The following is a 24,159-nucleotide window of genomic DNA, read 5'->3' as shown; positions in this document are numbered from 1 at the left end:
CTGCAGTGTGAGAAAAGATTTTCTCGTTGTATGTAGATGTCTATGGTTCCAACAAATATATGTGGTTGTACACATTCACTATGCATAATAAAGGTAACAACTGCTGTGTAGAGTTCCCAAATTGTCACATAGGCTGATTCTCATTGAGAGTTTACAGTGTGACTGGCTCATTAATATTCAGGTCTGGCAATGATCAGGCAGTTTTATCAAAGTGAAATTTGGCTTACTATCATTTCACATTAAGTCACCAATCATGCCTACTACAGCTTCCAACTCCTCTAGTTTCTCACTTTTGCAAGAATGGCATAGGTGCAGTGTGACATTAGTCTTTGGACTGGGCTAATCTTCATGTCTTTGCAAGATGTGGTTCTCCATTTAATGACACTTTGTACAACTCTTTGCTGGATTTGCTTCATTTCTTTATGGATCCTTTAGTGATTTTCACTGCCCCCTCAGCTTTTCCATTTGCCTTGGGATAGTGTGGGAATGATGTATCCTGTTGAATTTCCTAATTTTTCATGAAGCAACTGAACTTTGGGTCCATTGTCAAATAGCACAATGAGGAGAATTCTGAAATCACCGGTGTGCTTTTAGAATTTATCAATTTAAGTGGTAGTTATTAAAGTAAACTGGTCCACCTACAATTAGTCAAAGCAGAAAGCTACTGTGACAAGATAATCAGTTCCTGTGAGAATGAAGTGGTCAGCTACCAGCTTCATTCATAATCTGCTGTGCTGTCATGTGTTACCTGTGGCTCTTGAGCTTGCTGAACTTGGAACTCATTAATAGTATGGAAATGGTGGCTGTGTTCCTGGATTTTGTTTTCATGTTTCATTAGTAGAGCAGGTCTCTTGCCTTTCTCAACTTGATCCAGTTCCTTGAACACTTAGTCATCATCATAGAGATGTACCGTATGGAAACGGATCCTTTGGTCTAACTCATCCATACAAACAAGATACCCTAAATTAATCCAGTCCCATTTGCCAGCATTTGACCCATAGCCCTCTAAACCCTTTTAATTCGTATACCCTTCAAGATGCCTTTTAAATGTTGTGATTATACCAGCCTCCACTACACCCTCTGTCAGATCATTCCATACACACACAACCCACTGTGAGAAAAAGTTGCCCCCAGGTTCCTAAAATTTTTTTCCCCTCTCCCCTTAAATCTTTGCGCTGTAGTTTTGGACTCCCCCTACCTTGGGGGAAAGGCCTTGACTATTCATTCCATCCATGCCCCTCATGATTTTATAAACCTCTATAAGGTCACCCCCCAGCATCCATCACTCCAGGGAAAATAGCCCCTGCCTATTCAGCCGTTCCCTATAGCTCAAATCATCTAACTTTGGAAACATCATTGGAAGTTTTTTCTGAACCCTTTAAAGTTTAATAATATATTTCATTAACCAGGGAGACCAGAATTGAATGCAGTATTCCAAAAAATAGTGGCCTTATCAATGTCCTGCACAGCTGCAACATACCCTCCCAAACCCTGTATTCAATGCACTGATTTTGTTTTTATACAGATGCACTTCAGCATCTCTTTATCATCTCTTTAGAGACGATGCCCTATTTCCTTTTACTAGGTGCCACCTTGAGCTACCTTTTTATTACATTATGTCCAACATTCTGTTATAACAATGCATGTGTCCCCTATCCTTTCATCACGACTTTCTGCAGCACTTGGAGAGTTGTAGAAGTCATTTTATTTGTTCAAAACATTGTCTTTCAATGTCCCTGTGTTACTGACTACCTGAGCTTGGCAAACTGGTACTTCCTGTTCAGTCTAGATTATTTTACATTCTGTTGGAGCATCGTCAACTTTCTTAATAGGAAGTATTGTCTTTGACAGTGGATTGACAATGTACATCTCTGAAGAAGGGTCTAGGCCTGAAACATCAGCTTTCTTGCTCCTCTGATGCTGCTTGGCCTGCTGTGCCAACCAGCTGTACAACTTGTTATCCCTCTTCATCTCTTCCTCTTCATTTTACATCACTTCTATATGATAGCTCAGAGCAAAATAACTTTCTTTGAAGGCTCTTTCATGTACTTGAAATGGTTTGTGGCATATGCTTTGAAGTGGCTTGTGGTCAGACTCACTGTCACTTCGTCTCTCCCAACAGGTATTGATTAAAATGCTGACAAAGCGAGAGACTAGCCAAGCATTCTTTCTCAATCTGAACATGGCCCAGTTCAGCTTGCATTAATTTCCCTTACGTAACTGCAAATGGAGTTCCTTGTTGAATAAGGACTATCCAAGTCCCGTTTTAATGGCATCACACTGCAAGGTAACTTCATCATTGACTTAATAGCACCTGTATTATTAGTAGGAACCTTGCAAAGAAGATCACTTTCTGAGAACAAATTCAAAAATAACGTTCCTAAATCATTGACAAATCCAACAAATGCTTACACTGCTTTCACATCTGCTGGTCACTGCATCTCTACTCTGACTCTCCTCTGACTACAATCCAGGCAAAATGCTTTTGCTTTAAGTGGAATAGAGTTCACTCAACACAATCAGGAAATGGCTGAAGACACAAATTACCACCCACTAGCCAACTTCTTCCAGTACAGTTACAACAGTGTCATCCACTGACAATGTGGAAAATTGTCCCAGTACTTAAAAAGCAGGACAAATCCAACATGGCCAATTAACACCTCATCAGTTAACTCTCAATCATTAGTAAAGTGATGGAAGGGGGTCACAACAGTGCTATTAAGCATCATCTGCTGAACAATAACCTGCTCAGTGGTGCTGAGTTTGGGTTCTGCCAGGGTGTCTCAGCTTCTGACCTCATTACAGCCTTGGTAAAGACATAGACAAAAAAGCTGAATTCCAGAGATGAGGTGAGTGGCAGCCCTAGACCTCAAGGTCTGAGTTAACCAAGTGTGACATCAAGCCATCCTAGGCAAAAGGAATTCATCAGAAAATCTCTCGACTAACTAAAGTCATATCTGGTTCATAAAGAGAATATTGTAGTTGTTGGAGGTCAGTCATAGAGTCATAGAGATGTACAGCATGGAAACAGACACTTTGATCCAACTCATACATGCTGACCAGATATCATAAATATATCTAGTCCCATTTGCCAGCATTTGGCCCATATTCCTCTAAGCCCTTCCTATTCCTATTCATCCAGGTGCCTTCGAAATGTTGTAATTGTGCCAGCCTCCACTCCATCCTCAGGCAGGTCATCCCCTATACTCACCACCCTCTGTGTAAAAAAGTTGCCCCTTAGGTGCCTTTTTATATCTTTCTCTTCTCAGTGAAATCTATGTCCTCTAGTTTTTGACTCCCCCACCCCAGGGAAAAGACCTTGTCTATTTACTCTATTCATGCCCTTTATGATTTTATGAACCTCTACTAGGTTACCCCTCAGCCTTTGATACTGCAGGGAAAATAATCTTCGGTCTAGAACATCTCGACAGGAATTCCTCAGTGTCGCATCCTAGGTCCAATTGTCTTTCGCTGCTTCATCAATGACCTTCCCTCTGTCATAAGATCAGAAGTGGGGATGTTCGTCACCAACTGCACCATTTGCGACTCCTCAGATACTGAAGAAGTCCGTGTTTAAATGTAACATGACCTGGACAGAATACAAGCTTAAACTGATAAGTTGCAAGTAACATTCATGCCACACAATAGCTAGGCAATGGCCATCTCTAATAAGGACTAATCTAGTCAACAATGCTGGACATTCACAGAATTACCCAATATTGATAGCTTTGGAGTTACCATTGACCTGAAACTGAACTGGACAGGCATACAAATGCAATAGCTATAAGAGAAGGTCAGAGGCGAGGAATCCTGTAGCAAGTAACTGAACTCCTGAATCCGTGAAGTGTGACTACCATCTGCAAGGTACAAGTCAGGAGTGTGATTGAATACTCTCCAATTACCTAGATGGGTATGACTCCGACAACCCTCAAGATGTTTTTCACCATCCAGGATAAAGCAGCCCACTTGATTGGCACCATATCCACCAACATCAACTCTCTCCACCATCAACTCTTAGTGGCAGCAGTGTGTACTATCTATAGGATGCACTGCTGAAATTTACCAAGGGTCCCTATACAACATCTTACAAACCAACACCTCTACCATCTGGAAAGATAAAGGTAGCAGATATATAGGAACTCCACCACATGCAAGTTCCCCTACAAGCCACCCACCATCTTGACTTGAAAATATATCACTCTTTCTTCACTTCTCACTGGGTTAAAATCCTGGAACTCCCTCCCTAACAGCATTGTGGGTTTATGTACAGCAGGTGGACTGCAGCAGTTCAAGAAGGCAGCTCATCACCACCTTTTCAAGGGCAACTAAGGATGGGCAATAATGCTGGAAAGTGACCTATATTCTTAAGTTGAGGCATCTTCAATTGCACCTTTTTCTTCTTGTTTCATTCTTATTTTGGTCTCAGTTTTTCTTCTGCAGATCTATATTGACTCCTTCATTTACTTTCACTTGCTCATCAACAGCAGCCAGCTCCTTAAAAAAATAATTTCATGGTCTTCTTTCCTTTCATTCCATGTTTTAGCACCTCCTTGGTTAGTGGAGCTGCCATTTACTCTATCGTGCTTTTTAGGCTAGACGTGAGGGAAGCTGACAGATTCTGAGTTGGTCTCACATGTTAATCACTTTGAGATGATATTCACCGGGCAAATAACCAAGGTCTGCAACAACATTTTTGTAATCTTCAAGGATCTGTTAGCAGCCTGTGGGTTAGTGCTCTGTGAAATGCTGTCTCTTCTGACACATGTAGTTTCTTTTTAAAAATAAATCAATTTAGTCAGAGATGTTACTATTCATCACTGGAGCAAGTGGGACTTGTACCCAGGACTCCTGCTTCTGAGGGAGGGACATTTAGAACACCTCAAAAGCCAGCCCTGCTTATTAGTGCAAGCCTTAGATTTGCCTCAGCTGAAGTAAGTGCATTTTACTCAACATTTATTTAATATCTGGAGCTCCAAATCTTAATTCTTCCCTTTTACTTTGGGCTCTAAGCTTCATTTGAACTCTGTGGATGAGAATCGTTCCACCATATCTTCAATATTGTAAATGCTGACCTTGCTTTACACAGTTCCTGTGCACTGTGACCTGTATGCCCCACTCTGTCTAAGTACATCATAAGCAGTATGTCCTTGCTTACAATGATCAGCCTGTACTGCTTGCAAACAAAGCTTTTCACTGTATACACGATAATAAATCAAATCAATCAATCAATCTCACAGTACGGACATAATCTTCAGATTACCCTGTTGAGCCACTTTGCACAGGTCACCGAAGCTCAGGAAGTTGCATGAAGCACTAGTGTCAATCTGACACTTTACATTCACTTGGTGCTCTCTTTCTGTAGTTACCACTCAAACAGTGACATACCATTGATCACCTTTTAGACCCAAGAATTCTTCTGAATGATGTGGAATGATTAATCAGAATCATCCTCCTACATCTCTCCAGCAGCACCTTTAAAGCCTTGTTTTGCTTCTTTCCTGCTAAACTCTTGTGTGTAAAGTGATGCAGCTACTTGCAGTTATAGCACTGTTCTTCCCATTTTGGATCTTCTCCCTTTTTCTTTGTGTGATGTCCTGTATATTATTGACATTCTGCCCTCTGACCTTGATCTTCCTGCTAGCTTGAGGATTGAATGGTACTTTCACATCTCAGAGTTGCTCTGCTCTATTTCTCCCCAGTCAGGCACTCACCTGGAATGGATACTGCCTGTCCAGGGGACAGTTATCCTCAGCAGTTACTCTTTCCACACACTTGACTTTTTCCATCTCGATTGACCCTTTCTTGCACCCACGTTTCTGAAAAGAAAATAGATTCAATTAAATTCATGCATCGCCCTCGCCCTAAGGTGATGACTCGCTCCTCTTTCCTGAAGCTTCAAACCCTGCCTACTAGTGCAGGTTGCTTCAGGTTTTCCCTTGGCTTGGAGAATTGATATTACTTCAGATCAGTGACATTCTCCTGCAGTGAACCGAGCAAAAATTTGTTGAATTAGGACCAGTGTCATGGATACATTCTCTCCTCATCAGTATATCTATCCAACACATGCAAATAACTGAGATACAAATCATTCTATGCTGCGCCCCTTAGCAGTACATTGCTTTGCCTAATGTGGGAAAGGAAAATCACTTCCTGGTTAACTGTGAGATTCTCTTGTATTTAACAAGATATATTTTGTTGTATGTTTGCAACTAGTTACAGGTTACATTGGAGATGATAGACTTTATTCCAGAGAAACAGATACTGGTTCCTTCGAATTTCTAAACTGTTTGCTCACAACTCCATATGGTATTATGAAAGTGGCATTCCTCAGTATTAGCCCTTTCAGACCTTTTTCAGGCCTCTGATAAATTTCCTTGGGTAGACAGTTGTGTCAAATGAATATTTAACCCCTTTTTCATGTTATTGAGGTTCTGGACGCTGCTTTGGGAAATTGATCCCTGATGACCAAAGAGGGTATCTGGCCAGATCCACTCCTGAGGATATATCATTGCCTGAATTACCCATCTTGACCCCTAATTCCCCTTGTGCTACAGCCCCTGCTCTTACAGGGTTGTGATCATCTTCAAAGCTTGCTTGCTCAGATCACACAGAAAAGCCCTGAGCCTCCTCCAACTTGAAGAACATCTGGACTTTGTGCCCGAATTTCAAGGAGCCATGACCAGACATATCAGGAATTGGAGATAATGGGAACTGCAGATGCTGGAGAATTCCAAGATAATAAAATGTGAGGCTGGATGAACACAGCAGGCCAAGCAGCATCTCAGGAGCACAAAAGCTGACGTTTCGGGCCTAGACCCTTCATCAGAGAGGGGGATGGGGTGAGGGAACTGGAATAAATAGGGAAAGAGGGGGAGGCGGACCGAAGATGGAGAGTAAAGAAGATAGGTGGAGAGGAGAGTATAGGTGGGGAGGTAGGGAGGGGATAGGTCAGTCCAGGGAAGACGGACAGGTCAAGGAGGTGGGATGAGGTTAGTAGGTAGATGGGGGTGCGGCTTGGGGTGGGAGGAAGGGATGGGTGAGAGGAAAAACAACTGCACCTCCCAGTCGCAAACCATTTCCACTCCCCCTCCCATTCTCTTGATGACATGTCCATCATGGGCCTCCTGCACTGCCACAATGATGCCACCCGAAGGTTGCAGGAACAGCAACTCATATTCCGCCTGGGAACCCTGCAGCCATATGGTATCAATGTGGACTTCACCAGTTTCAAAATCTCCCCTTCCCCTACTGCATCCCTAAACCAGCCCAGTTCGTCCCCTCCCCCCACTGCACCACACAACCAGCCCAGCTCTTCCCCCCCACCCACTGCATCCCAAAACCAGTCCAACCTGTCTCTGCCTCCCTAACCGGTTCTTCCTCTCACCCATCCCTTCCTCCCACCCCAAGCCGCACCCCCATCTACCTACTAACCTCATCCCACCTCCTTGACCTGTCCGTCTTCCCTGGACTGACCTATCCCCTCCCTACCTCCCCACCTATACTCTCTCCACCTATCTTCTTTACTCTCCATCTTCGGTCCGCCTCCCCCTCTCTCCCTATTTATTCCAGTTCCCTCCCCCCATCCCCCTCTCTGATGAAGGGTCTAGGCCCGAAACGTCAGCTTTTGTGTTCCTGAGATGCTGCTTGGCCTGCTGTGTTCATCCAGCCTCACATTTTATTATATCAGGAATTGCCTTTGTCTTTGACTTGTGAGGGTCCCTAAGCCCTTCATATTTGGCTGAAAGGCACTCACCAAGAGGAAGAAACAGAAAAAAAAAAGTAACACTTGAAAATGAAGGGTATAAAGTCTGTCACATTCACCAGATTTACTGGTCCTTTGACAATTCTGAAGTTGAGTCACTCCGGACCAAAAATGTTCATTGTTTTTCCCTCTCCACAGCTGCTGACCGACCTGCTGAGTAACGTTTTTGAGAAGATTTGCAGCCTGGGCTGTAAATAAGTTGTCGTCTTGCTTGGTGAGCCGGTGTTTGTTTGCTGTTTCGTCACTGTCTAGCTAACATTTTCATTGCACCTCTGGCAAAGCGTTGGTGTTTCATCCTGCTCATTAATTATATGCCTCAGTTTGCTGGGTGGTTCGGTTCTGTTTTTCAGTGGTTTGCATTTCATATCGAGTTCAATGTGTTTGTTGATGGAGTTCTGGTTGGAATGCCAGGCCTCCAAGAATTCCCTGGCATGTTTGGCTTGTGCTATTATGGATGTGTTGTCACAGTCGAATTCATGTCCTTCTTTGTTCATGTGTATTGAGACCAGTGAGAATTGGTCGAGTCTCATGGTGGCTAGTTGGTATTCGTATATCCTTATTGTCAATTTTCTTCCAGTTTGGCCTATGTAATGTTTCTCACAGTCCTTGCATGGTATTTTGTGTATTGAATTGTTTTATTGGTAGTGGGTATAGGATCCTTTACGTTCGTTAACAGCTGTCGCAGGGTGGCTATTGGTTTGTGGGCTGCCCTGATACTTGGGGGTTTAAGAAGTTGTAGTAGTCAGCTCGGCTAAGCAAGCAAGTCTACAATCTCAGACCTATTGAGTTTCTTCAGCATTCTCTACATGTGTTTCTGATTCTTCTCTCTTGGCTCATGTTTGTAGATTCACCACTGCGTTCTCCATTCTTTCGCTGCCTCTGCTAGATTCATTCAATGGAAAATGCTCTTCTGAAGTGCCACAGGCTTGTTTCATTATATGACTGCCAACTCAATGATACCCACACTTACCCACCACTCCCTTTCCCATCTACAGTGACATTCTATCACCAGGCCTGGCTTTACAAAGGCCACATTGCCATCCTGGCCTTGCTGAGCCTTACACTCCTATTTCTTACTGGACGTACAATATATATGTTCATATAATGGCTAATAAATCTAATGACATATCCCAACATGTAATAACATGCTCCACTGGAATATTATGAAAAAAATATGACACTGAGCTATTGGAAACAGCAGCAGAACCTGACAGAAACATTCAGCAGGCCGGCAGAATCTGTGGGGACAGAAACAGAGTTAATATTTCACGTTCAAAACAAAGACATGGTTTCTCATCAAAGATCAAATAATTGGAGCAGGAGTAGGCCATTCAGCCCATCAAGCCTGATCCATCATTCAGGGGAGGTGATGGACTAGTGGCATGGTTTCCGGATGGTCAATCCAAGGATACAGGTAATATTCTCGGTTTGAATCCCGCCATGGCAGATGGTAGAATTTTGATTCAACCAAAATCTGGAATTAATAGTCTAATGATCATAGAACCATAGAACCCCTACAATGTGGAAAAAGGCTATTTGGCCCAACAAGTCCACACTGCCCCTCCGAAGAGCATTCCGCCCATACCCGTTCCCCTACCCCTGCATTTCCCATATCTAACTCAACTAACCTAAACATCCCTGAACATGGGACAATTTAACATGGCCAAACCACCCACCCTGCACATCTTTGGACTGTGGGAGGAAACCAGAGCACCAGGAGGAAAACCACACAGACAGGGGGAGAAAGTGCAAACTCCACACAGTCACCAGAGGCTGGAATCGAACCCAGGTTGCTGGCACTGAGGCAGCAGTGCTAACCACTGAACCACCGTGCCACCCAAATGATGACCACAAAGCTATTGCTAATTGACAGGGAAAATCCCAGATGAAGCATTAATCCCTTTAGGGAAAGAAACTGCCATCTTTACCTAGTCTGGTCTACATGTGACTCCAGATCCACATTAATTTAGTTAACTCTCAATTGCTATCTGGACAATTAGGGGTGGGCAATGAATGCTGGCCTAGCCAGAGATACCCACATCCCATAAATGAATTTTCAGAAGTTGCAATCATGTTAGATCTAATTCTGATCTTAACTCCACGTACCTAGCTGACCCCGCAAACCTTCACCGCCTTCTCATTCAAAAATCTCTCCAACTCAACCTAGATTATATTAAGGGACCAAAAGCCCACTGTCTTCCAGAAAAATGAATTCCAAACACAAACATGCCTCTCAGAGAAGAAACACCTCCCTATCTCTGTCCTAAATGGTGAAAGTATTAACTTCAAGGAAGCTGGAGAGACTCTGATTGGATAACTGTTCAAAGGATTGTTGGGCTAGAGAACATTCTAGCATTTGGCAGGGTGTTGTAAATTTTGTCAATGCGGATGAGAAGAATTTTAGCATCAGACCATTGTAGTTCAGAGAACACAAAGGGTGACAGGAGGGTGGGATCTAGTGTGAGTTAAGACACAGGCAGCAGAGTTTTGGATGCCTTAGGCTTACGGAGGATAAATAGGAGGTGGGACATCTAGCACTATTTGAATGTGTTGACCTGACAAATTAGGGCCAGCAATCTCAGACTCAACACATTACAAGTGCAGTACACCACATGGAGTTTTGAGGTTAAATTAGATTGCTATGTCTCAAGTCCTCAGCATTCAGAAATAATCAAGCTCTCATGGATGAGTAATGGATTCTTAGGCCCAATGTCTCCAGGTACTCTAAACTTACCATGGCAATTAGTGCTCAATCAAGGAACAGGCACTAAAATTCACTGTATTGTCCAGTCTTATTGCCTTTGTTCCTACCCCTCATCCACAAAAATGTGGTGAATAGTGCATTGGATGTTTAGATAGTTAGCTACCCTGCTGCTCCTTTAGCAGGAACACCAAGGGTTGTGCCGTCAGAATCAATTCCTTCCCTGTATTAACAGATTAATCACAACAAGCTGGGGAGAAGCGAAGGGGTCAAACTTCAACCTGTTGTTATTCAGTGCACATGGTTGGTGAATGTGGAGATTGGTTAAGGTTTCTGTCAAGAGTGTAAGCCCCCTACAGCGAATAGTTGTTCAGGATCACCCAACAAACCACAGCGATGTAGAAGATATGAAGTGATTACACAGAACAGATGTCCCAATCGGACTTGAAGGCTGCACTTTCACAGAATTGGGACAACCTCAGATGCCGTTAAAAATGACAAGTAGGTCACAAATGCAAAAGGACTAGCAATCAATTCAAGTGGATTCCATTTTACCATGACAAAGCAGCCTGCTTGATTGGCGCCACATTCACCACTTTAAATATCTACTCTCAAAACCATCGTGTGCTCCTAAGATGCTGCTTGGCCTGCTGTGTTCATCCAGCTGCACACTTTGTTATCTCGGATTCTCCAGCATTTGCAGTTCCCATTACCTCTGATCAATACTCCTTAGATAGCATCTTCTAAAACCACAGTCACTACCATCTAGGGCAAGAGCAGCAATTACAAGGGAACACAACCCCCTACAAGTTCCTCTCTAACTCACTTATCTCTTGCCTTGGAAATATGTTGCTGTTCCTTCACTGTCACTGGGTCAAATCCTGGAACTGCCTCTCTTAGGGTATTGTGGGTCAAGCTACAGCATGTGGGCTGATGTGGTTCAAGAAGGCTGCTCATTACCACCTAGGGATGCGCAATAAATGCTCATTAGCCAGTTATGCCCATGTTTCATGACAGAAAAATTAAAAACTGTTTCTACTCACACTCCCTGCTGAAGAGCATTCTTACAGTTAATATCTGGGCTTCAGCGGTATCAGAAACCTTTTAAAAATGGATGCTTACCATTCGTTCGCTGTCATATTCATAGTAGGAGATTTTGGTGTCAGTCAGGATGAATAATCTCTCCTTGTAGTTGAGTGGTGATGTCTTTTTCTTCTGCTGTGATCTTTTAATGAATACCTCCTCCATGAGTGTATTTGATGGGAGCAGACAACCACTGAGAGATCCTGTTAGAGAGAAACAAGGACACTGAAAAATTGGAGTAGAAACAAAACAGTTGGTCCATGAATGCAAATCATCTTACCCTCCCCTAATCCAAGAACAGTTCAGTGATACTGCCTGTTGGAAGATTCTTAACAAGACTCATTTATATGTGACTTCAATTCTAGCTTTACTGGGTCAGATCATTGAGTCACCTCAAATGGCACAATTCTAAATGATGGGAACAGGATTTCGAATTGACATTACTGCTACTGCATCCTTGGAAAACATGGTACAAATCAGATATACAAGCCAATAGGCTGGATGAACACAGCAGGCCAAGCAGCATCTCAGGAGCACAAAAGCTGACGTTTCGAGCCTAGACCCTTCATCCTAGGCCCGAAACGTCAGCTTTTGTGCTCCTGAAATGCTGCTTGGCCTGCTGTGTTCATCCAGCTTCACACTTTCTTATCTTGGATTTTCCAGCATCTGCAGTTCCCATTATCTCTGATCACAACCATTAACCAACGGGGGTGGGTTTCCCCAAATTGTGCAGTAATAATAGGGATATGAGAGATGGCGCTAGGACATGGAAGTCATATGCAGCAACACCAATTATCGGTGGCTTGTGGTCACAACAATCTCCTTTCTCCTCTTTTAAAATAAAATGTTAGCATCCTACTGGAGCACTGTAGTAGAAACAAAATCAGACAAGTAATGGAAACTTTTAGAAGACTAAATTAAACTTATCAAAATCAAATCAAAATAGTATTATCTGGGATAATGATGCACTTCAGCCCCTGTGGTGCCCACCGACCTCCAAAGGCCTTTATTGTGCTGGTGTACATTGCATGCCCCACCTCAATAGCTACCCGAATGTGACATAACTGTGGAAGGGGGTTAGATTGTTAAGTACTATAACCCCCTTCTTGACCTGCTGCTTCAACCTATTGATGGCCACTTTGTCCAGGGCAGAAGCAAACCCATAAGGAAGTCTTCCAATCTGTCCACAGCCCCTATAAATCCTGAGTGTATCAAATTAACAGAGGCATAACATGAATATGATCAAGCTTTAACAAGAATAGGCATTTGCCTTACACAACAAGATGCTTTTTTGCTGCATTATAGCAATAGGTGCAAGCTACAATACGTAGTCACTGTAATTATGTCTAACTATCAGGACCAAGAGATGACAAGTCTCTCTCTGTAGAGACCTTGTACTAGACTGCTGCTTTTCCACCTATTGACTTTCACCATCCAACTGGGTTGCGCTATATGGAACTTCAGCAATAACTCTTTCAAAAACATTACCTTATACAACAATGGAATCAACTGGGAGACCACAATGGTGCAGCCTGTTAGTGTAGCTGGCAAGGAAGTTGGAGTTCACAGCAAGGAAAGAGAGTATGTGGAATGTGCCAAAGTTGAGGACCAAAGTTAAGAGCACAAAGGCAGCGGAGAGTTTGAGAAACAGGGTGGCAAGTTAGAGTTGGGTGCCAATGGAGTGCACTTAATGCTTGACACCACAGCTGATGAGTTTATGTCAAGAAAGAGGAGGTAACATAGAACATAGGACAATACAGCGCAGAACAGGCCCTTCGGCCCTTGATGTTGCACTGACCTGTGAACTAATCTAAGCCCATCCCCCTACACTATCCCATCATCATCCATATGCTTATCCAAGGACTGTTTAAATGCTCCTAATGTGGCTGAGTTAACTACATTGGCAGGCAGGGCATTCCATGCCCTTACCACTCTCTGAGTAAAGAACCTGCCTCTGACATCTGTCTTAAATCTATCACCCCTCAATTTGCAGCTATGCCCTCTCATACAAGCCGGCGTCGTCATCCTAGGAAAAAGACTCTCACTGTCCACCCTATCTAATCCTCTGATCATCTTCTTTGTCTCTATTAAATCCCCTCTTAGCCTTCTTTTCTCCATTGAGAACAGACCCAAGTCCTCAGCTTTTTCTCACAAGACCTTCACTCCAGGCCAGGTAACATCCTGGTAAATCTCCTCTGCACCTTTTCCAATGCTTCCACATCCTTCCTATAATGGGGCAACCAGAACTGCACACAATATTCCGAGTGAGACCACACTAGCATTTTGTACAGTTGCAGCATGGCGTCATGGCTCCGGGACGCAATCCCTCTACCAATAAAACCTAACACATCATATGCCTTCTTAACAGCACTATCAACCTGAATGGCAACTTTCAGGGATCTATGTACATGGACACCAAGATCCCTCTGCACATCCACACTACCAAGAATCTTTCCATTATTCAGCCTTCCTACTATTCTCCCCAAAGTGAATCACCTCACATTTATCTGCATTGAACTCCATTCTCCACCTTTCAGTCCAATTCTGCAGTTTATCCAAGTCTCCCTGCAACCTGCAACATTCTTCCACACTGTCTACCACTCCACTGACTATCACTGAGGGACTGCATATGTAATTAATTCGGTGGGGGGTCGGGGGGTGGGGGGGAAGGTCTCAGTTGCTCAAAATGCTCTGGCCATGATTAGACAGACAAGAGTGGAACCAAATGAGGGTCAGTAATTGCACTGGACAACAGTAGAAAGGTGTTGATGGAGGATAGGATAGACATCTGTCTATGGTTGCTGAGAGCTCAAAGAAGAACACAGATCATATTGTCCATGGAGAATGCAACAATGAAGGTTGTTTTAGCTTCATAAGTAATTGAGAAATTTGGTAAGAGGGATTCCAGGAAAGACCTTTGAACAAGATGGATGCAGCTTAGACAGTGTAATATATTAACATACCTTGAAACAGAAAGGGAGGGGCTGGTTGTGTAGTGACAATACCACTAATCTAGCAAACCAAAAGCCCAGGCTAATACTGTGTAGACTTAGGTTGAAAGCCCAACATAGAACCTGGTGGAATCGAATGGAGAAAGATTTTAAAAAGTCGTAAGGGACAAATATTTTACTCAGAGAATGGCTGGTGTGTGGAATGAACTTCGTGACAAAGTGGTGGATACGGGTAAAATTACATTATTCAAAAGACATTTGGCCAGATACATGAATAGGAAGGGCTTGGAAGGATATGGGCCAGCAGCAGGCAGGAAGGACTAGTCTAGTTTGGGATTAGTTAGGCATGGACAAGTTGGACCAAAGAGTCTGCTTCTGTGTGAAATGACAGTATGACTCTACAAGTGGATTGTGTTTGTTTCTCAGTATTTTCTGGGTCTGTAGATTGTTAAAGGGGCAGAACTGGCTTTTCGTAGGGTGACGTGCTCTTCCTGTTGGATGTGGAAGATCTGGGAGAATTTCAATGTTCCTGCAGGGTATGTCATACCAGATCACATGGATTGGTTGAACCAGCAGTTAGATGCAATGAGGAATTTACAAGAGCCAGGGAGTATGATAGTTAACAGTTTCAGAAAGGTGGAAACACCGCACGCACATTTAAGTGGATGAGCGACCATATAGAGTTGAGACATAATGCTGTGGCTGTACAGGACATTGGCGAGGCCGCTTTTAGAATGCTGCATTTAATCCTGGTCTCCCTTCGATAGGATTGAAGGGTTTTAGCTATAGGAAAAGCAGAATAGGCTGCGGCTACTTCCCCTGGAGCATCGGAGACTCAGGGATGATCTGATAGAGGCTTATAAAGTCATGAGCGCCATAGATAGGGTGGAAGCCATGGCATTTTTCCCAGGGTAGAGTTGTCCAAAACTAGAGGGCAGAGGTTTATGGTGAGAGAGGAAAGGTTTAAAGGGACCTAAGAGGTAACATTTTCACACAGACAGTGTTCACAAACCCTTCAATCCCGGCAACATCCATCTAAATATTTTCTGAACCCTTTCAAGTTTAACAACATCCTTCCTATTCAAGGGAGACCAGGATTAAGTGCAACCTTCTAAAAGCAGTGTCACCAATGTCTTGTACAGACACAATATGATGTCCCAACTCTATACTCAATGTTCTGACCAATGAAGGCATGTGTGCCAAATGCCATCTTCACCAACCTGTCTATTTGTCTTTTAGTGATAACAAAATGTGGAGCTGGGTGAACACAGCAGGCCAAGCAGCATCTTAAGAGCACAAAAGGAGAATGTAATCAACACGGAGCTCCTGGAGTATGTTAATTCCATTAGCATGCATTCAGTACTAAACCAGTAAAGTCTGTGCTGGCTCTGCCACATTCATTGGTCAGATGAAACTATTACTCCAAAGAAAATTCTATACAGTCAATTGGCACTAGGGCATGATCCCGTGGTCATTCATACCCCATACAAGGAAGACTTGTAGCTGACAGATGTTGACATTATCAACTGGGAGACAGTTGTGGCTAACATCTCGAGGAAGAGCATTGGAAGAGGAGAAGAAAATCGAAAAGCTCATCTGGACAAGAAGCAGCTTGGAGAAAAGAGGGGCCAGAAAATCCTCCACCTGCTCAACCAACTCTCTTCCTCTTCAAAAAATGTGGGAAAGACTGCCAAGTTAGTGAGTGGAGACTGAGACACATTAGCTGATGGTTAACACAAAGTTCAGCACCAGAAAGCAAAGCTTGCCTGACAAGATGGAAGGTTTTCAGAGATAACAGGACCAATATTTATGCCTGGACCAGCAATTCTACAATACATTTTCTGGTCATTATCACATGCAAGATCTTGCTTTGTTAAAATTGCCTGCAGCTTTATTCTGTTACAATAGTAAAAACACTTGATAAGTGTTCTTTATTGAGTCTTGTCTGCTTTATGAGAAAAGGCTAGACAGACTAGAAGAATTCAGAAGGTCAGAGGTGACTTAATTGAAACATATAAGATCCTGAGGAGATTTGACCGGGTGCATGTGGAAAGGATGTTTCCTCTTTTAGGAGAATCTAGAAACTAGGGATCAGTATTTAAAAGTAAGGGGGTGCCCAGTTAAAATAGAGGTGAGGAAACATTGCTGCTGCCAGAAGGTTCTGAATCTTTAGAATTCCCCTTCTCAAAAAGCAGTGAATGCAGAATCTTTAATTTTTCTTTCTGCAGAGGTAGATAGATTTTTGATTACTAGTGGATAAAAGATTATTGAAGATTTGCAGGAATGTAGAATTAAGGTCAAAATCAGATCTGTCTTGAAGTCATTGAATAGCAGTACAAGTTCAAAGACTGAGGGGCCTATTCCTATTCCTTGATTATATCTTTCACTGGTTGGGCCTTTGGGATCATTTGAGAAGGTGAAGCATTCTGTAAAAACATGATTGTTTTAATAAGAAAGTATGTTCGGTTCTGTTGTACCTGCTGCGTTGAATAAATTCTCCACTCACTTCATTGCCCATTTTCCAATAACCCAGTGAACTTTCAAAAGTAGATAGCACTTACTCACGTGCAGGAGTTGCTTCCTCTTTTTATTCATCTATGTAAAATCATTTCAAGTTGCATTGCTGGCCTTCCTGATATGCTTCCTGTCAGCCTCAAAAAGGTCACCAACTGCCCCCCAGCTGTGTATAAGCACACCTGCAGCCTGACTCACCAGAGCCATGGCACAGGCTCACTGAACAGCTACTGTCACTACAAAAGCACCCTGATCACTATCTCATCATTCATCATCAGGCAGGCTCCACAAACGATCAGAAGGAAGTAACCTAAAAATTAGGAACAGGAGTAGGCTTCTCAAGCCTGCTCCACCATTTAATATGTTCATGGCTGATCTCATCTTGGCTTCAACTCCATTTTCCTGCCCGCTCCCCATCGGCATTCAACCTGGAACTAATTAAAAATATCTTCTACCTCCTTAAATTTATTCAGTATCCCGCATGCACGGTAATCTGGGGACAGTTTCACAACAATGTGAAAATAGTCATTTCTTCTCATCTCTGTTTTAAATCTGCTTAGCTTTACCCTGTATCTATGATCTCTCTTCTAGCTTGTCCCACATGAGGATACATCCTCTCTACACCTAGTTTGTCAATCCCCTTGAGGATCTTATATACCTCAATGAAATCTCCTCTCATTCTTCTAAACTCAAGAGAGTATTGGCAAAATACCCAACCTCTCTTCAAAAAACAAACCCCTCAATTCTAGACTCAATAGTGAGCCCTCTCTGAACTGCCTCCAGTACAACTATGTCCTTACTGAAGTAAGGGGATCAAAACTGTGCAGTTGCAGCAACACTTAGCTATTTTTATAATCTGTTCCTTTGACGATAAATTCCATTTACCTTCCTTATTTCCTGCTGTATTTGCCTACATGTTTTCAGCGCTTCATGCACGAGTGCACCCAGATCTCTCTGCAACAAAACACTCTGAAGTTTCTCTCTGTTTATATAATAAGTTGCCTTTCTATTCCTCTGATGAAAATGGATAACCTCACACTTATCCACATTAAACACTACATGCCAAATTTTGACTCATTCAACTAATTTATCCATATCCATTTATAATAACAAAGTGTGGAGCTGGATGAACACAGCAGGCCAAGCAGCACCTCAGGAGCACAAAAGCTGACGTTTCGGGCCTAGTGCTCCTGAAATGCTGCTTGGCCTGCTGTGTTCATCCAGCTCCACACTTTGTTATCTTGGATTCTCCAGCATCTGCAGTTCCCATTATCTCATATCCATTTATAGGTTCCTTATTTCTTCATAGCAACTTACTTTCCTATCTATTTTGATGTCTTCTGCAAATTTTGCCACAGTACCTTCTATGTCCGCATTCATTATAGATTGTAAATAATTGGGGCCTGATGACCGAATGCAAAACAAATGAAAGAAAGCAGATGAAAAATTAGGAAAGAAAATACAAGTTAGGAAAGGAGAGAAAAACAATGGAAAGGAGACAAAGAAGGTGAGAAAGAGAATTCATGTATGTGTGTGGATAATATCCGGACGGCAGAAAGAAGGATCCCATGAGATAACAAGGTGTAGAGCTGGAACCCTTTCTTTTTAAAACTGCAATGCTTTGTTTGAATTTTTTTTAGAAAATGCATATTGCTGGAATTTAAAATGGCTTCGAGTGAACACAGAATGAGCAAGTTGACTGCTTTCAAATTTCTATCAAATTTCAGTCATCACCTCCTGGAATGTGACAGTCCTTGAACAGGGAAAACATTCCAGCCAAACCAACATGAAAAACCTGGTAGACAGAACTGCCACCTTAGCTCGGTCTGAGCAAAGGAAACCATTGCAATTCATTATCGATTAACTTGGTGCAAATGTTCCATAGTTGTCTGCTATAAAACACAATCTTTTCTCATGATGCAACTCCAAAACCACCTCAGCAGCTGAATGCATTGCCCAAAGCCCCAGTAATCTTATTGAAACTCCTGGCTTTTCTGGAACGTTTGTAAATCTAGAGTTTTGTGTCCTGTTGGTGAGCCTGCTTATAACATCTAAAGAATAAGCAAATACAGGTTTAGCTAAATGGCGGTCTCTAATCTCAATGACTCTTAATATTGGATTCCAGAAAACAAATCTATGTTTCTGAAAGGAAAGTTCTGGACAACTGCAACACCTTTACCAGCAACTTGACTGTGTGTCAACTTTTCAAAGAGAAACATCTGTGCACAGCCAATGAAAAACTTCAACTGGATGTTGATTTACTGCACACCCTAATTCACGAGAAATTATTCCAACAACCATGATTGGAAGGAATTTGTTAATTCCTCATTAAACATCTCTTTCTTGGATGCAAGTGTGTGTGAATGTGTATTACAAACTATTTAAATGCAGTACAAACCTTACAAACTGGGATTGTTTGGGGAAACACATCACCTCATTGTTTGAATGAGGAAAAAGAAAAAAATTTAAAGATAACCCCTGTTATAGACAGGAAACATGGATGGAAACAATAGCTGAATTTACCTTTGCTCTTGTCCATGACACATGGGAGAGAAAGAAAAAAGCCACATTGGCGTTTAGAAGGCTGAGAGGGGGTTCCAATTGAAACTTACAGGATACTAAATGGCCTGGACAGAGTGGATGTTAGGAAGACATTTGTAGGAGAGACTACAACCCAAGGGCACAGCCTTAGAATAAAGAGAAGACCGATTAGAATGGAGATAAGGAGAAACTTCTTCAGCCAGAGAGTGGTGAATCTGTGGAATTCACTGCCATAGAAGGCTGTGGAGGCCAGGTCATTGAGTACATTTAAGACTGAAATAGATAGGTCCTTGATGATCAAGGAGATCAAGGGTTACAAGGAGAAAGCAGGAGAATGGGGTTGAGGAACTTTCAGCCATGGTTGAATGGCAGAGCAGACTCAAGGGGCTGAATGGCCTAATTTCTGCTCCTTTGTCTTATGGACTACAGTCAGTAGATGTGAAGCTGGAAAAGCAGAGCAGGTCAGACAGCTTCTGAGGAGCAAGAACATCAATGTGTTGACTGAAAACCTTTGTCAGGACTTCATTGTTCCGAACTAGATTATCTGTATTTTAAATTACACAAATTGGTTTCCCTGAGATGTGCTCTGACACTGCATTCCACTCATGCTTCACACATGGTTATGCTGACAGGGTGGGTTCAGTCCAGTCCTCTGTGGGGTGGGAGATAGTCATTTCATTCATGTGACATTGTGTGTTTGTGTTGCTGTGGTTTTCTTCAGTACAGATTCTAATCTGCTTTCGCACCATGCAACACTCTTTCAGCACTATGTCCCTGACAGTACAGCACTGTGTATCTATCAGTGCAGCTCCCTTTCAATGCTGACTGTGACAGTACAGCACTCCCTCAGTGCTGATGCTCTGCTCATGCAGCACCCCATCAGTATTTGCTGTCTGACAGTGTAGCACTCACTCAGTATTGACTTCTAATAGTGTGTAACTCACTAAGTACTGCCACTCTGACAGTACAGTGCAACACTCCCTCAGCACTGACCCTCCACCAGAGCAGCTCTCCCTCAACAATGACCCTCTGATAGTGCAGCACTCCCTCAACACTGGCCATCTGTCTGCAATTTTCACAGTTCTGAGAGAAATTTTTGTTAGGTTTTAAAGAAAATATTTCTAAAATACCAAAAAACAAATCCAGAGCAGCAATGCACCTGGACAGCCAAGGGGGGAATATATGCTCTGCTGTCTAAATAAAACAAACACCATGGAGAAACCAAAATTCTGGCCTAGCAATTCTTTGAATCGAATCTTATAGACAGAAGGATGCCATTTAACACATTGAGCCTGTATTTGCTCTTTGCAAGTAGTATCACCTGATCCAGTGTTGTATCTGCATGACTGAATGATGCCAGTTTCAACCTCCTGACTGGTCACTTTCCTGTTGCTTACACTCCACTTTGACTCTCAGTGAGTCATGGATTAAAGTCCAACTCCCAGAAAGCCCAGGGCAAATTAGGAGATGAGCAAACCAGTTCACTCCAGAGTTCTCATCAGTATATATTCTCCTATCCACATTGTTGTTTGTGGGAGATCACTGTGAGCATATTTTGGTTGCCACATTATAAGATTGATTACATGTCACAGCTATTTAATTGGCTGCAGAGAAATTTTCTGACATTTTGAAATTTGCTATGGGAATGCTAACCTTTCTCAGCAATATAATTCACCATTCCATTTCACCTCACTGTGAGAATAAACTACTCAAAGGACTTACTGCCCCTTTCCCATTAACTGAGAAACATTTTGGAGAAAGCTTCATCGATGATAGTTCATTTACACAAGCAAATCAGAGCAGATGAATTTAAACTTCAACCTCCTTTTACGTTGTCAATGCTTGGGATATACAGTTGACAAACAAACAAGTATTTCACATTAGTATTTACTGTGGAAAAGGATATGTAATCTAGAGAACTTCGAGAGATAAACAGTGAAATCTTGAAAAATGTCCATAATACATGGGAGGAGATGCTGGATATCTAATGCACAGAGCTGGATAAATCCCTGGGATTATCCCAGAACTCTATGGGAAGCTAGGGAAGTGATTGCTGGGCCCCTTGCTGAGACATTTATGTCATTGATAGCCACGAATGAGGTGCTGGAAGACTGAAGGGTAGCTAATGTGGTGCCAATATTTAAGAAACGTGATAAGGAAAACCACGGAACTATAGACTGGTGAAATTGATGTCAGTGGAGGTTAAGTCATTGGAGGGTATTCTGAAGGATAGAATTTACATGTATTTGGAAAGGCAAGGACTGATTAGGGATAGTCAATGTGGCTTTGTGCATAGGAGATTGTATCTCATCAACTTGAGTGAGTTTTTTGAAGAAGTGGCAAAGGTGATTGATGAAGACAGAGCAGTAATCTATATAGACTTCAGCAAGGTGGTCAACAAGGTTCCTCATGGTAATAAAGTGTGAAGCTGGATGAACACAGCAGGCTAAGCAGCGTTTCAAGAGCACAAAAGCTGATGTTTCGGGCCTAGACCCTTCATCAGAGAGGGGGATGGAGTGAGGGTTCTGGAATAAATAGGGAGAGAGGGGGAGGCGGACCGAAGATGGAGAGAAAAGAAGATAGGTGGAGAGAAGAGTATAGATGGGGAGGTAGGGAGGGGATAGGTCAGTCCAGAGAAGACGGACAGGTCAAGGAGGTGGGATGAGGTTAGTAGGTAGGAAATGGAGGTGCGGCTTGGGGTGGGAGGAAGGGATGGGTGAGAGGAAGAACAGGTTAGGTAGGCAGAGACGGGCTAGGCTGGTTGTGTGATGCAGTGGGGGGAGGGGACGAACTGAGCTGGTTTTGGGATGCAGTGGGGGAAGGGGAAATTTTGAAGTTGGTGAAGTCCACATTGATACCATTGGGCTGCAGGGTTCCCAAAGCGGAATATGAGTTGCTGTTCCTGCAACCTTCGGGTGGCATCATTGTGGCATTGCAGGAGGCCCATGATGGGCATGTCATCTAAAGAATGGGAGGACAGTTGAAATGGTTCGCAACTGGGAGGTGCAGTTGTTTATTGTGAACCGAGCGGAGGCGTTCTGCAAAGCGGTCCCCAAGCCTCCGCTTGGTTTCCCCAATTTAGAGGAAGCCACACCGGGTACAATGGATACAGTATACCACATTGGCAGATGTGCAGGTAAACCTCTGCTTAATATGGAAAGTCATCTTGGGGCCTGGGATAGGGGTGAGGGAGGAGGTGTGGGGGCAAGTGTAGCACTTCCTGCGGTTGCAGGGGAAGGTGCCGGGTGTGGTGGGGTTGGAGGGCAGTGTGGAGCGAACAAGGGAGTCACGGAGAGAGTAGTCTCTCCGGAAAGCAGACAAGGGTGGGGATGGAAAAATGTCTTGGGTGGTGGGGTCGGATTGTAGATGGCGGAAGTGTCGGAGGATAATACGTTGTATCCGGAGGTTGGTGGGGTGGTGTGTGAGAACCAGGGGGATCCTCTTTGGGCGGTTGTGGCGGGGGCGGGGTGTGAGGGATGTGTTGTGGGAAATGCGGGAGATGTAGTCAAGGACGTTCTCGACCACTATGGGGGGAAAGTTGCGGTCCTTGAAGAACTTGGACATCTGGGATGTGCAGGAGTGGAATGCCTCATCCTGGGAGCAGATGCGGCGGAGGCGGAGGAATTGGGAATAGGGGATGGGATTTTTGCAGGAGGGTGGGTGGGAGGAAGTGTATTCTAGGTAGCTGTGGGAGTCGGTGGGCTTGAAATGGACATCAGTTACAAGCTGGTTGCCTGAGATGGAGACTGAGAGGTTCAGGAAGGTGAGAGATGTGTTGGAGATGGCCCAGGTGAACTTGAGGTTGGGGTGGAAGGTATTGGTGAAGTGGATGAACTGTTCGAGCTCCTCTGGGGAGCAAGAGGCGGCGCCGATACAGTCATCAATGTAACGGAGGAAGAGGTGGGGTTTGGGGCCTGTATTGGTGCGGAAGAGGGACTGTTCCACGTAACCTACAAAGAGGCAGGCATAGCTGGGGCCCATGAGGGTGCCCATGGCCACCCTCTTTGTCTGTAGGAAGTGGGAGGAATTGAAAGAGAAGTTGTTGAGGGTGAGGACAAGTTCGGCTAGGCGGATGAGGGTGTCGGTGGAGGGGGACTGGTTGGGCCTGCGGGACAGGAAGAAGCGGAGGGCTTTGAGGCCATCTGCATGCAGAATACAGGTGTATAGGGACTGGACGTCCATGGTGAAAATGAGGTGTTGGGGGCCAGGGAATTGGAAGTTCTGGAGGAGGTGGAGAGCATGGGTGGTCTCACGGATGTAAGTAGGGAGTTCCTCATGATAGTTTGGTTAACAGGGTTAAATCACATGGAATCAAAGGAGCGCTAACCATTCGGATGCAAAATTGGCTTGAAGGTAGGAGACCGAGGGTGGTAATGGAGGGTTGTTTTTCTGACTAGAGGCATGTAACCAGCGGTGTGCTGGAAAGGTCTGTCCACTACTTTTTGTCATTGATATAACAATGATTTGGATGTGAATGTCGGAGGTATGGTTATCAAGTTTGCTGATGACACCAAAATTGGTGGTGTAGTGGACAGTGTAAAAGATTATTTCAGAGCACAACATGACCTTGCTCAGATGGGCCGATGGGCTGAGGAGTGGCATATGGA

General features: G+C 43.5%; 1 protein-coding gene across 3 annotated transcripts in view; it reads right to left on the bottom strand.

Moving 5' to 3' along the window:
- btk (Bruton agammaglobulinemia tyrosine kinase) overlaps positions 1 to 24,159 on the bottom strand; it is a 124,805-nt gene that overhangs the window by 68,292 nt on the left and 32,354 nt on the right. For all 3 annotated transcript variants that reach the window (XM_048544452.2, XM_048544454.2, XM_059651516.1), the window contains 2 exons: positions 11,586 to 11,749; positions 5,712 to 5,816 (listed from right to left, as the gene is read on the bottom strand). In XM_048544452.2, coding sequence (XP_048400409.1) covers positions 5,712 to 5,816; positions 11,586 to 11,711 — 231 coding nt within the window. In that variant the 5' untranslated portion in view covers positions 11,712 to 11,749. The remainder of the gene's footprint in view (positions 1 to 5,711; positions 5,817 to 11,585; positions 11,750 to 24,159) is intronic.

The sequence above is a fragment of the Stegostoma tigrinum genome, chromosome 15 (assembly GCF_030684315.1).
Source record: "Stegostoma tigrinum isolate sSteTig4 chromosome 15, sSteTig4.hap1, whole genome shotgun sequence".
In the NCBI taxonomy this organism is placed as follows: Eukaryota; Metazoa; Chordata; class Chondrichthyes; order Orectolobiformes; family Stegostomatidae; genus Stegostoma; species Stegostoma tigrinum.
The sequence above is the reverse complement of the archived record's forward strand: the minus strand, read 5'-3'. Positions and strand labels throughout refer to the sequence as shown.